The 15,011-nt window shown below is 35.5% G+C and overlaps 1 protein-coding gene across 1 annotated transcript in view; it reads right to left on the bottom strand.

The window, feature by feature from the left end:
* HMGCLL1 (3-hydroxymethyl-3-methylglutaryl-CoA lyase like 1) overlaps positions 1 to 15,011 on the bottom strand; it is a 185,731-nt gene that overhangs the window by 94,352 nt on the left and 76,368 nt on the right. Inside the window, exons 4-5 of the mRNA XM_008153316.3 lie at positions 7,294 to 7,389; positions 5,599 to 5,747 (exon numbers count right to left, since the gene is read on the bottom strand). Coding sequence (XP_008151538.1) covers positions 5,599 to 5,747; positions 7,294 to 7,389 — 245 coding nt within the window. The remainder of the gene's footprint in view (positions 1 to 5,598; positions 5,748 to 7,293; positions 7,390 to 15,011) is intronic.

Here is a 15,011-nt window from a genome sequence, read left to right on the forward strand (position 1 = left end):
ACAATAAACTCTGCAGAATGAGTTGGGAGTTGTTTTATGTGTGTTTGTTGAAGCCATTTATCAGTACAGATAGAACCTGATTTACGTTGGTTTGACTTACAGTTTTTGACTTTAGGATGATGAGAAAAACATGGGCATTCATTAGAAATCACACTTCGAATATAGAATTTTGGTCTTTCCCAGGCTAGCCATATGCAGTACAACACCCTCTCATGATGCTAGGCAGAGCCAGTGAGCTGCAGCTCCCAGTCAGCCATGCAATCATGAGGGTAAAAAATGATACTCTACTGTGTATTCACTTTGTGAGAGGATTTTGCCCAACAAAAAAATGTTTGAGAGACTATTGTGCACTTATCACTGTATATGATATAAGAAATAAAGACTGTCCCTTGGGTCTCAAGAAACAATTCTGCTAAGATTCTCCATTTGCTCTAAAATGCTAATTTTATTAGAAATGCAAAACACATTCTTTCCTCAAAAGCTCTACATGATGGCCGCCACAAGATGGTAGGCAGGGGAGGGCAGTTGTGGATGATCAGGCCAGCAGGGGAGGACAGTTGGGAGGGACCAGGCCTGCAAGGAGGGGCAGTTGGGGGCGATCAGGCCTGCAGGGGAGGGCAGTTAGGGGTGACCAGGCCAGCAGAGGAGGGCAGTTGGGGGTGACCAGGCCTGCAGGGGAGGACAGTTGGGGGGGACCCACGCCTGCAGGGGAGGGCAGTTGGGGGGGACCAGGCCTGCAGGGGAGGGCAGTTGGGGGCAACCAGGCCTGCAGGGGAGAACAGTTGGGGGGAACCAGGCCAGAAAGAGAGAGCAATTAGGGGCGACCAGGCTGGCAGGGGAGGACAGTTAGGGGTGACCGGGCCAGCATGGGAGGGCAGTTGGGGGGACCAGGCCTGCAGGGGGGGGCAGTTAGGGGTGACCAGGCTGGCAAGGGAGGGCAGTTAGAGGTTACTGGGCCAGCAGGGGAAGACAGTTAGGGGCAATTGGGCCAGCAGGGGAGCAATTAGGCATCAATCAGGCAGGCAGGCAGGCGAGCGGTTGGGAGCCAGCAATCCTGGATTGTAAGAGGGATGTCTAACTGCCCGTTTAGGCCTGATCCTGGTGGGGTCTCAGATTGGAGAGGGTGCAGGCTGGGCTGAGGGACACCCCCTCCCCCCAATGCACGAATTTTGTGCACTGGACCTCTAGTGTTTAAACAAAAAACCTGATTAAGACATGGGCAGAAAATTTGAATAGACATTTTCCAAGGAAGGTATACAGTTGGCCAACAGGCACATAAAGAGCTCTTCAATATCATTAGTTATTAGGGTAATGCAAATCAAAACTACAATGAAATATCACCTAACACTTTTTAGCATGGTTATTATCAAGAAGAAATAGCAAGCACTAGACAGGTTGTAGAGAAAAGGAACCTCTCAGGCATTGTTGGGTGGGAATGTAAATTGGTACAGCCACTGTGGAAAACAGTTTCTCAAAAAATTAAAAATAAAATACCATATAATCCAGCTATTCCACTTCTGGGTATTTATGTGAAAAATATGAAAACCCTAATTAAAAAGGTATACTGTATATATCCTGTGTTCACTATAGCATTATTTATAATAGCTAAGATATGGAAGCAAACTAAGTGTTCATCAGTCAATGAATGGATCAAGAAGATATGGCACATATATGGTGTGTGTGGGTGTGTGTGTATGTGAGATGTGGTATACACATAATGGAATACTACTTGGCCATAAGTAAGATGAAATATTGCTATTTGTGACACCATGAATGGACCGTAAGGGTATTATGCTAAATAAAATACATCAGAATTAAAAACAAAAATTATATGATTTCACTCATATGTGGAATAATTTTTTAAAAAGGAAAGAAAGCAATGAACTAACCAAAACAAAACAAAAACAAGCTTACAGATACAGACAATGGATTGGTGGTTACCAGAGAGGAAAGGGTTAAGGGAAGGGCAAAATGGATAAAGGTGGTCAAATGTATGATGAAGAATGAAAAGGAGACTTTTGGTGGTAAGTGTTGAATACAGATATTGAATTATAATGTACAACTGAAACTTGTTATAAACCAATAAATTTACCTTATTAAAAATTATGAGTAAAGTAAAACATTATCACATCCTACAACTGCCTTTGTTTTTCTGTATCTAAAAGTTACCTATGATTATCATTATTAGTTTAATTACTAATTTACCTTTTACAACCTGTTCTTATTATTCTGTATCTTTATTTTTTTCTGGGGACTTTCTGAATACTGCAGTTACAGTTCACAGTCAAATACTTCTGCATTTTAAAATTTTTATAAACAATGGGTGAATAATTTTGTTTGGATCCTACAACCATTTTTAAAGTACAGCTTAGTTTTGTTTTTGTTTTTTAGCTTCCAGTAGGCTCAGACTTTCAGGAAGTTAATCATGGATCAAGTCACTCCACGCCAAAAGAAGAGGCCTAAAACGATTATGTAAAAAGGTTGTGCTTTGATATATACACTACTGCTGACCTTGTGAATTGTAATTTTTAATATGCATTTATAAGCATTTTAATAGCAAAATGACTAAGGGCACCTCAGTGATAGTTTCCTTTTTAAATCAATATTCTCACAAAGAGCCTGCGCATATGACTCTTGTCACAAACACTTAGTGCATGTGATTCATTAAAGAGTTGACACTTACTTTAAACAAAAAGGAAATAGACCAGAATGTCTTCTATTTTACAGTAGAGCTACTATGTTGATATTTTGAAGCGTTTTAATTTTAAAAGGATCTTGACCAACTGAGATGATTCTTTCAATAAATGACATTGATACAAAGAGAGAAAATGATTACATTTATAAAGCTCTTAGTTTTCTTTGTCTTTTGAACTTTTTAAAAATTTAGACGTAATAAAAATATAACCGAGATTTTTTTAAACAAGTCATGTGAATTACACATTAAAGAATGAAGTCCAAAATGTAAACATTTCACTGCTCATTCACATATAATGTATATACAGCAGTAGTTAGCTGACTCGGCATTTTATGTCAATGACTTGGCATGCTGTCTTTTCCCAATGTGTCCCAGATGTTATCTAAAGTTCTGAGCATGTATTAAAAATGTGTACACATGGATGTGCATAAGTGTGTTTCAGGAGGGAGGAAATCAAACATTGGCCTTCATACTTTCATAAAAACTGCTATTTTGACCAAATGAAAGTTTACTGTTTTTATAAAAATTTAAATGGTGAGCATTTATAAAATGCATAGTGCCTTAGGGCCTTTAAATCTAACAGCTGACAACATAAATTTTCTGGATGATGATCAAGAACATGTTGATGCAGCTGTTGCCATAGAAAGACAGGCTGAAGCATCTACTTCAGCTTCAAGTAGTTGAGTGGGTATGGCTCTTTGCTTTAAATGAGTACCAGTGGCCTATGATTTTTAATAATGAGCACCTAAAGCCCAGATCTCCAGTTAAAACAAAATCTAATTTATACTCTTTCAAAGTATGGGGCAGGAAGAAGATACTTTTCAATTGCACAAATAAATAGTGAACTCACATACTAAAAGGCCTATTTCTACAAGTGAAGAGTGTTTCAGGAAATTTGTCCCAAAACATCCAGACCTGCATTGAGCAGTATACATTTGCCTATAGTATAACTCTACCCTAAGTCTCCAATGTACTTTCTAACTCACTTGACAATGCGCTACCTCTCCATCTTGTATTTCTGTGCCCTTCCTGTCAAAGCCTGGAAGCTTTTTATATTGTAATATGGTTAGAAGTTTCTATATTGCTGGGACAATATTAATAATAATTATTCAACAACTAGTATTAAAAAGGATTTAGGGTTTCTGTTAGTTTTATTACAGTACCTACTCTGTTTTATAAGCGGAAAACTAAGATGATAAAATCTGATATCATACAGTTTATGTTTACATCCATCATTCAACATTAAGAGAATTTCCTAGTTGATGTATAAGCTGCACATGCACTTTACTTCTCATATTTATGTGGTTTTTCAACTTTCCAGTGAGAATTACTCTAAAACCTACATGCCACATTTAAATGCACATGGAAATACAATAGCTCCTTTATTTTTTCTCTTTCATCTAAAGGAGACAAAACAACTTATGTTTTAATTTATAATCTTATAATACAGCCCTTTTTTATTGTGGTTTTATAATTTTGCATTAATAACAGACATCCTTTATTTTCTGTCTATGGAAATACATTATGTCATTTTAAATTTTTTTCTTCTATGTGTTTGCATGTTATGGATATATTTATTTACAAAAATAATTTTGTATCTTTAAAAAAACTCATGTTGGAAACATAGTATACAGAAATAAAAATGTTAAACAAAAGTATGCAAACCAACAAGATAGTTCACTATGGTACAGTCTAATTCCACTTGCCCTTCCAATGACCTTAGTTGAATTCTAATCCTTTTCTAATACTGTCACTCAAAATTGGATTCACTTGTCTTTCGCATTAATTGCCAAAGATTTCCTGCCACCAGGAACTTTGGTCACCTCAACAAAAGGAAGTACAACCTGCATCTAAATTCAATTGCAGAACTCAGCCTTCTTTTACAAATGCTATGCATTTGAATTTATTAAGAAGGTATGGTCTGTTTAGAACATATCCATAATAATAAAACTCAATAGAAAATTAGTTAATGTTTTAGAAATAACTTTTTTTAAAATATTTTTATTTATTTCAGAGAGGAAGGGAGAGGGAGAGAGAAATAAAAACATCAATGATGAGAATCATTGATTGGCTGCCTCATGCACGCCCCCTACTGGGGATCGAGCCCACAACTCAGGTAAGTGCCCTGACTGGGAATGGAACCATGACCTCCTGTTTCACAGGTTGATGCTCAACCACTGAGCCACACCAGCCAGGCCAACAACTTCTTTAAGTAACAAAAGGCTTGTTATACATTTCATAGAACACAGGCCTGGGTGTAGAACCTGTTTGCAATAGATGCTGCAACTACTGGTCCTGGAAGCAGACAAGAGAGAGGTTTTCTCTCTCTTTCCCTTTTCTATATACCTAACTTTGGGGTCACCCAGAAAAAGCAGGAAAGTTGGCTGCAAAGAGAGAGGCTGACTGGGTGAAATGCTGGGCCCAACTTCCCAGTGTAGCTCAAAGACTCACATTTGTTTTACATACTCTACTGGACTTCTAAATAAAATATTCTTTGAAGGAATACAGTTAAGGCTCTTAAAAATATTTTTAAGTATTTGTAAACCACATTAGATGATTCCTTTCTAAATGCTGTTATGAGTTTACACCAATTTATCAATCACACTGGGCTGAGATAAAAGATGGCTGCATTTAGATATTTTAGTGTTAATGAGTAACAACATCAGGTCTGCATGCTTGTCCCCTGGATCCCAACTGCATTACACATTGCACGACGTAGGTCCACTGTAATCATTAACTGATATTAATGAGATGTGCTACTCTATAGCGATGGCCCTGATCACATAAAGCACAAATCAGATACCCTAGGTATACCTTTATGATTGATAAAATAATGTTTAAATAGTTCATAAATGGTCTTGAACAACTGATGATAACTAAATAGAATTTGTGGGATTTCATACCCTCGTGCTGGAATATTCAGATGCCTTGCAGACTTAACGACCTCCTCAAACTTCTCCATACTTTCTTCAATAGAACAGTTAATATTCTTCTTGCTAAAGGATTCAGATGCAGCACCGAAAACGGATATCTCTGTGGCCCCAGCAGCAACCTGAAAAACATAATTTAAAGGCAAAAGCTAATAATTTTAAAACTACTCTATAAAGGCATACTTGTATTCTTTAACATCTGCCTTAGAATTGAAAATTACATTCCTCTCATATTGCCACATACTCTCTTTTGAAATGTAAAAATATTTTATAATAGAATAATTCCAGAAACCGCAACACTCATAAATACATGAGGCACAGAAAACACAGTAATGATGTTCCAATATAATATTGCCTTTCCTAAATGACGTTATCCTCAGAAATATTTCACCTTAATTATGGAAAATACTAGCACTCAATAAAACCTCTTAATATCAATAGAAAACCTAATTTTTAGACCAAGTATTAAAGTAGAATACAGTGAATGCTTGGCTCTTTTCTTCTCTTCTTTCAGTCTAACAGAAAAACATTTCTCCAGTTCATTATTTAGATAATGTCCCAAATCTTCCCACCTATTTAATATATATATATATATATATATATATATATATATATATATATATATATATATATATTTTTGTTTTTAATTTTTTTCTTTATTAAGGTATTACATATGTGTTCTTTCTCCCCCATTGCCCCCCCATAACCATCCCCTGCTCATGCCCTCACCCCCCTGGTGTCTGTGTCCATTAATTATGCTTATATGCATGCATACAAGTCCTTTGTTTGATCTCTCCCTCTTACTCCCACCCTCCCCTACCTTCCCTCTGAGGTTTGATGGTCTGATCTATTTTTATTGATTTTAAAGAGAAAGGGAGAGAGAGACAGAAACATCAATGATGAGAGAGAATCATTGTCGACTGCCTCTTGCACACCTCCCACTGGGAATCGAACCCACAACCCAGGCATGTGCCCTGAATGGGAATCAAACTGTGACTTCCTGGTTCATGGGTTGATGCTTAACCACTCTGCAACACTGGCCTGGCTCTTCTCACCTCTTAACCTAGCTTCCAGTGGTTCATCCTTTGACTGCTACCACCATGTTCTTCTGTGTCTAATGCCTAATCCTCTTGCCAGTCTTTAAATCCAACCAGTTAACCCAATCAATTTTCTTTTTGTCCCTTTTGCCATCTTCACTCCCTCCCCCAGGTTTCTCTAGTGACTTATTTCCAAATGGCAAGCCTCCTAGTTTTCCAGCTGAAATTTAAGACTTCCTAAGAACGTATCTCTAGCATTGTGTCTAAATTTCCCTCTCTTTCTGATACCCTATTAATACATTAAGAACAATAAATGGTCAGGTTATATTCCACAGTCCTCATTGAAAGGGAATGCACAAAATATAATATCCAAAAAATTCATCAAAATGGATAAATGTATTTTTGTGTTTTGATTCCTTTCAATGGTTAACTTGGAAGAATCATTTATGCAGAGCACTCTAATCCCTAATTGCTCCATGAGGTTACTAACCTCCAGGTATTCATGTAAATATATTAGCCTAGTATTTATAGAGGATAACAAGTGAGGTACAACTGATGCCATTTTAACTTTGTAAAGACCTTTACAAGAGCAAGACACATACTGATTTTCAAAAATTAGAAGCGTACTTACAGCACGATGAAAACCCTGAAGATTAGGAGTAAGGACAGGATATCTAACTCCTGGATATTGACGAATGCCTTTCATCACTTCAGTGTGATCAGCCATCTTAAATACATAATAGTTATATGTCAATATATCACTCAATATTCTACGAAGCATGCTTTTAGTTTTTTCAGGAAGATTATAATTGCATGCAATTAATTAATGTATATTCTATAAATCAATGTTTAAAGTAACAAAACTATACCAATATAACTAAAAATATAATTCATAAAGTTATTATAGCCCTAGCTGGTTTGGCTTAGTGGATAGAGCATCAGACCTCAAATTGAAGGGTCTTGGGTTCAGTTCTGGTCAAGGGCTCGTACTCGGTTGGACCAAGTGCGTGAGGCAACTAATCTGTGTGTCTATCTCATATTGATGTTTCTCTCTCTCTCTCTCTCTCTGTCTTTCTCTCTCTGTCTTTCCCTTCCTCTCTCTCTCTAAAAAATACAATGGAAAAATATCGTCGGGTGAGGATTAACAAAAACAAAAAACAAAAAAAGTTATTACAAATGGTCATGAATCCTAAACTCAACTATTTTCATTTATTGATTTTATTCTCTTTCTTTCATTTCATAGACCACGCCTCAGATACCCCTGAGATTGGGGAGAATTTGAAAGACAATATGCTATGCATTTACCTTCCACATGAAAATTTTATGTCCAAATAATTTTCAGTATATGAAATTTATAATGCTTAGTACAGTGAAAATTACACATCTCTGTTAGGATAATTTAACAAGGACGAGATACTAGTATATTGCATACATGTATTAGTAATAGTCATGTTGCTTTATGCTGTACTGTCATCAGATTACTGTGTGTTCTCAGAATGCAAACAAAAAACACAATGGAGTATACAACAGGAAAATTTAACTTATCCTGCAAGACTTCATTTTTCTCTATTTTCTATGACTCATAAAAATAATCCTTGAATTAAAATATCAAATTTACTAGTTTCTACAAAGTCTATAATTTAGCCGACTAGAGCAATAATGATGATCAAATCCCATAAACATCACATAGATAAATTACCACTGACATAATCCTGAGCTTCACACATTTATGAATAATAAATTATGGCAAGAACAATAAATATGAAGAATAATAAGTAAACAATGAAAATTATATAAAATGAGCATGGATAAAGCTGTGAAAACATATATACCAAACCAAAATTTATATCTTCAATATAGGAATGGATGAGGGAAGGCTTGTATTTTCTCTACACATATTGGTTTGTTGCAATGTTTGTATTGTTTTTAATTTAAAAGTGAAATAAAGTAAAACAATCAAAGTATAATTTTTTTTTTAATATAACCACACTTTTAAAAATATAAAATTTTATACTATTTACTCTTATTCCACAATTGGTCTTATCGACTCTGAGTTAAATGCCAGTAGAATTAAATTTAATACTTTCAATGAATATAATTTGGATTAAATAAAAATTTTAAATTAAATATTTAGAGGCAAAAAGAGTACCTTTCATTGACTACCATCATGCCTTATTGACATCTAAGCTTTCATGCTTCATTCTTTCCATACACATTTATTTACCTGAAATGTGATTCTTGCTTATTTCCTAGGGGTCACATGTACATAGGGATCATATCCCTCCTACCTCAAAGCTGCATCATTTATGACTATCCGCTGTAGTCATCTCCATTGCTAAATCTCTCATTTCATTCTAAGTTGATATGACTTTAATCCAGATGTTTACTGAGCACTGACTATGTCTAAAGCCCTATGCTAGGCCCTGTGGGAAATATAAATACAGAAAAGTAAGGTCCTTGCACTGAATAATGCACAATATAGTCGGGGAGATAAAACAGATGCACGTGGAAACTTAACAATCCAAAGGAATATACTGGTTATAAATGAGAGCACAGATTATAAGAGGTCAGAACAGAGAAAGGCTGGTAGGTCCCTGTGATCTCTGACTATGGAATATTAAAATTTCCCAAAATATGGCCACAACCATATTTCCAGTCTCACATGATCTTCCAGAACCTCACCAATACCCATTAAGGGGTGGACTCTATTTACCTTCAACTTGAACCGGAGGGGGGGGGGGGAGACAGAGGGGAGTTGGGATTTCTCCAACAATACTATGTGACTTCTGGGCATCTACCATGTGGCTTTCTCTTTCTGGGAGGCCACTGTGGGGAAATGAGCTGATATGCTGTGAGAAAAGCTAAGCTTATGCAGAGAGGCCACATGAAGAGGCTCACAGAGAGAGACATGTGTGAAGAGAACTGAGGCCCCCAGCCAGCAAGCAGCCGGCATCATCCCCTAAATTTGTGATCCAAGGAAGAGTTAGATAACTTTATCCTCCAGCATGTGAGTCACCAGATGAGGCCCCATACAGTGTGAACCAGAGACAACATGCAGTTTGTCCTTCTATACTACCCTGCTCTAATTTCAATCCTCGGATTTTATTAGTTTAATTAACAAATGTATATTTATACACTAAGCTCTCAGGAAATTCATTACATAGCCAAAAAGGCTGAAATGATTAAAAAAAAAAAATCAACAGGGCTGGACAAGAGGAGGGGCAGGTGCAGAGATAAGAACGTGATGTTTGCCTAGAGAAGAGCCAGCCACTGTGATGTCTCTGAGTTAGGTTCCCATTACTCTAAAATTTCCGGATACTGTGAAAGGAATAGAAAGCCATGCGGAGTGGGTGTTTAATTAACAGGAGGAGACTGGAACAAATGCAGTATTTTAATAATCTGGGAGAGATGCAAAGGGCAGGCTAGAGAGTAGAGAGGCAATTAAAAAAATTTTTAAATATATTTTATTGATTTTTTACAGAGAGAAAGGGAGAAGGAGAGAGTTAGAAACATCGATGAGAGAGAAACATCAATCAGCTGCCTCCTGCACACCCCCTACTGGGGATGTGCCCGCAACCAAGGTACATGCCCTTGACCGGAATCGAACCTGGGACCCTTCAGTCCGCAGGCCAACGCTCTATCCACTGAGTCAAACTGGTCAGGGCACTGACAAGTTCTGCTGTAGAGAAATGGCACAGGGAATAGATTCCCAAAGAAAAACCAGTAGGACACAGTGGCTACTAGTATAAGGCCATGGCTTTACTTAAAAAATGTTGTCCTTGAACCTTTGAACCTTCTTTTCAAAGTATCTTATGTTTGTGCATATTTCAACACAATTCTCCATTGCATCTTCATGAATTTAGCCTTTGTGCTAGAGTGTCACTCATTAGCTCTCTTTCTCTGTCTCTTTCTCTTCCTCCCACACTCCCTCCCTCACAAGCACAAGTTATCTCTCAGACATGTACATGTAAACATGCACACACAAATTATAATAAAAATTTTAGAGCACTTATTTCTAATTTTAAGAAGAAAGAAAAGCAAAGTCACAATTAGTTTTAGGATATTGCAATGAAATCTAAAACAACACTCTCTTACCAGAGAATAATGTTAATCGGTACTATGAACACTTATGTCTAACTGAACATAGTATGCTTAAATATTTATTAGAGACATTTATATTAACATGATAACCAATAGGAATAAAGAGTGCTTCTCTAACCAACACACAGATTAGGGTAAAGTATGTGCATCAGAAAACAGCACAAGGGGCACAAAACAGAATTTAATCCTTAAGAAACGTAGGTCATATTATCCTATAAGTGATTATTTCATTTTACATGTAATTTAACAAAAATGTTGAATTAAGAGCCTAACCAATGGTTAAGGACAACAGGGGGGTGGGGGCATCTGTGGGGAGGGGTGTGGGATGGGAATGGGGGGATGAGGACAAATATGTGACACCTTAATCAATAAAGAAATTTTTTTTAAAAAGCAAAAAGAAAAATGTTGAATCAAAATGAAGAAATTTATGTAATGGAACAATGACTCAAGAGATGCTTCATCAGTAGAACCAGAAAATAAACAGAAACAAAGTAACTAAATTATTAGGTCATGAAAACTAAGCTTTGATAATCATTAAAGATACCTTAATGAAATTATGATAAATATATTAATTAGAATCCACCAAATCAGTACTTTTTTTCCTTTTTAAAAATAATCACAATATAATGAGGTATTTTTTAAAAATAACAGTATTCTGTCTAAATTTGGTCAATAAAGACAATTATGGAAAGAGCTTTAGGAAATGCTGGTAGGACATAATTGTATTATAATAAATAAACTAGAGCAGGTTTCAATGAAAGGTATGAAATCCCAGCCTTATTTATGTATTCATCATTTACTAAACTCTTAGGTGTACACGTATACTTCAATTTTGATGTTCTTTTGATGTCTAACGTTTATTATTCAAACAAAAAGGAAACTATTTCTTTTTTAAACAAATCTTTATTGTTGAAATTATTACATGCCCCCCTTTTTCCTCCATTGACGCCTTCTAGCCCTATTTCTTTCCAGTATTACAACATCTACATCTGGCTTTATTTACCATATTTTTAATACTTTGTTGTGACTTTTCATTTAAAATCATAAATACCCCCACAATTTGGTTGGTAACACGCTTTGCCATCATCTTGCCTCAGTCTGGAAATGGCAATATGTATATGTCTATCTAGCCAACAAAACAGGCTATACCATGGTTAATCAATTCATAGGCATCCATATTTTGATATGGATTCAAATAATCACAATATTTGTACAACACTCCAAGAGTCTTTAAAAAATATGCAAAGTGTCACAAGGATTAGAACGTAGTAGGTGCATAGTTAAGAGATTTTATTATATCTGCTACTCATTCTATCATGGTGTGATTAAATTTAGACACTACACATTATACATATGTAGACCTCTTCTAATACTTTGTCTTTATCTGAATGCTATATCTCTCCTAAATATTTAGGATTTCAATGTGTTCTCCAGGCAACAGCACTGGCTAAAATATAGTTTGAGTATAAATGTTGTCATCTCATGTAAATTCCCTACAATTATGGAATTTTAAGATAATGTATGAGTACGTAGTCATAAAAAATGACAACGGGTTTCCCATAAGCTTAGGAGAGGAAAATATTGGAAGTTTCAATTACATTTTGAAAGAGACTATAAATTTACCATTGGGGCATACAAAAGTTAATTTCAAAATATCATGAGACCTTAAAATACCATGATTTTGTAATTCATTTTAATATTTGAATACTGACCCATTTCAATATTTTATACACTTACTGCATATCTAACATCATGGCATAGGAAAATAAAGCCGATGCAGTCAAAGGCTATGTGTGTGTGTTTGTGTGTGTACCAAATATACAAAACAGTACAGATACCATGTGATCTGAAGTTCCATGGAGTACAGACAAAGAAACATTTTTTTTTTTCAACCTAAATGAGAACAATGACAACTATTTCAACTAAATCTTGTCTATGCCAAGTGTAAATAACTCAGGGACTTGTTTTTCTTTGAAGGAAAATATTCATAGAGTTTCATAAAGCAAAACTATTCATAGAGCTTAAAACTATTCAAAAATATTCATAAAGAAAAACTATTCATATATACATATATTTTTTCTATGATAAATTGAACCTTCTAGTGTATTGTAAAAGGAAAGGATTTAATAAGACTACACTTAAAAAGATCTTAAAGTTTCTGCAGATAATTATAGAGTAACATTTACATAATCAATTTAATTTTTAAAGTAATATTATTTCATTTTCAAGTCCATTGAAAAGAAAAGTAAAAATACCCTTTACTTCTCTTTCAAAAAACAGTTGATAGAGGAAACAGAATATACACTGATAAAATTCTGTTCAGTTCCAACAGAGTATATGTTGCCTGAGATATTCAATAAAGGGAAATGAATATTTATGATATATTTTAGATAAAAGTGTATAGGAAACAGAGTTTCTAATCCAGTTTTTAGAAAAATTCACTTATATATTCATTTAAACAACAAACACTGGTTAACCTGTTTTTCCTTTTCCCAGAACAATTGCGATTATAAAGATACATCATTGTATACATAGGTTGCTAAGTTCCAGAGCTACATTTATTATTAAATTTTTATTTGAAAGTCTCTTATACACATTTATCATTCATAAAACTGCTACACTGATTATTTTAACTCAAGAGAAACAGGTTTCAAAATGTAGAGAGCCAGAAGCTAAGCTTATTCTTAGATCCATTATGTTTCTAAGTACAGTTGCCCCTTTAACAATGTGAGTTTGAACTGTGTGCATCCACTTATAAGAGGATTTTAAAAAATAAATACTATAAGTGTATTTTCTTTTCCTTATGATTTTCTTAATAACATTTTCTCTACTTACATTACCATAAGAATACTTAGTGCATAATACACATATCAGCTGTGTATTAATTTACTATCTATGTTATCCATAAGGCTTCCTGCTCATCAGTAGGTTATTAATTGTCAAGTTTTTGAGGGAGTGAACAGTTATACATGAGTTTTCCACTGCCTGGGTGTTTGGCACCCCTAACCCTTGACTAACTCAAGAATCAACTGTGCATTTATTTTTATGAATTCTCTGCCTAATAAACCATTTTAATTTTTTCCAGGAAATAGACAAACTTGTAGACCTATAACCCTCGTTTTCCCCTGCTCACTAAAACAGTTTGCTGAATAATTTAAAATATTTTAAATGTTCTTTGATTTTGTTTGCCCACCACCACCATCATCACCCAGGACAACATAAATATATTCTCAAAATAAGCAGGAAATGTCACTAGGTATTTGTCTACAATCTCCACTGGCCAGATGAGACATAACTGATGATATTGCCTTCTATATGCAGGAGCACAGCAGAAAGACAGGATGTAGAACATGCAATTTCTTCAACACATGCCATCGATTACTCTAAAAATGTAAATAATGTGGTTTCAGATCCTATAACTCAAAACTCAATTTGAGCAGTAACCCCTTTTCGAGGCAATACATTTGTAAATGCAGTAATGAGGAAAAATGAGACTAGAGCTCTTCTTGACAACCCAGGTGAAAATGCTCTCCCCAGCTATGAATACCATTGTAGGCTGGGTACTATAACCTTGCCTCATTCACAGACTCTTTGCACAAAACCCCCATATCTTAGCCTCAGTAGCACAGAGGAAACCTTGGTCTGCTTGAAGAAGTAAGACAGTTTTAATAAATCACAGTCTTACAATAATAAACACAGGAAATCTCTGGAAAATTGAACATCCAGTTTTTTTCCTACCCAATACCCTGTCTTGGCTGCCACTGCTAAAATGGTCTGACACCATACTCAGAAAATTTCTTAAATCCAGAAGCCTTAAAACTAATTTGGTCTGGTGTACAATTTCCTGTAGTACTTCCTTAGTCAACGTTACCATTGTGTCCTAAGGACTTTGGTACTGCCCTCTATCGACGGAACACACATGCTTCTCAAGAATGACCAAAGCAAGTAGCATATGATCCCTACTCTTTCACTGTGAATGCAGACAAGACATTAATTATAATCTAATAATGACCACCAATATTTATTTTTAAATTATAAAATCAACCCAATCTACCCAATGGATTTGTGGGTTATAAACTAGGAGACCAATGTTCCAGACAGAGAAACCGAAGTCATTTTATGAAATAACATTCCCCAGTTTCCTAAGAGAAACATAACAAATACGTGTTAGTTATTCTTTGTTCAGGTCAGTGCCTTTTGTGACCACCCTCCTGGTCTTCCCGTGTCAAAACAATCATGTTCCCAACA

Source organism: Eptesicus fuscus, chromosome 10 (genome assembly GCF_027574615.1).
Source record: "Eptesicus fuscus isolate TK198812 chromosome 10, DD_ASM_mEF_20220401, whole genome shotgun sequence".
In the NCBI taxonomy this organism is placed as follows: domain Eukaryota; kingdom Metazoa; phylum Chordata; class Mammalia; order Chiroptera; family Vespertilionidae; genus Eptesicus; species Eptesicus fuscus.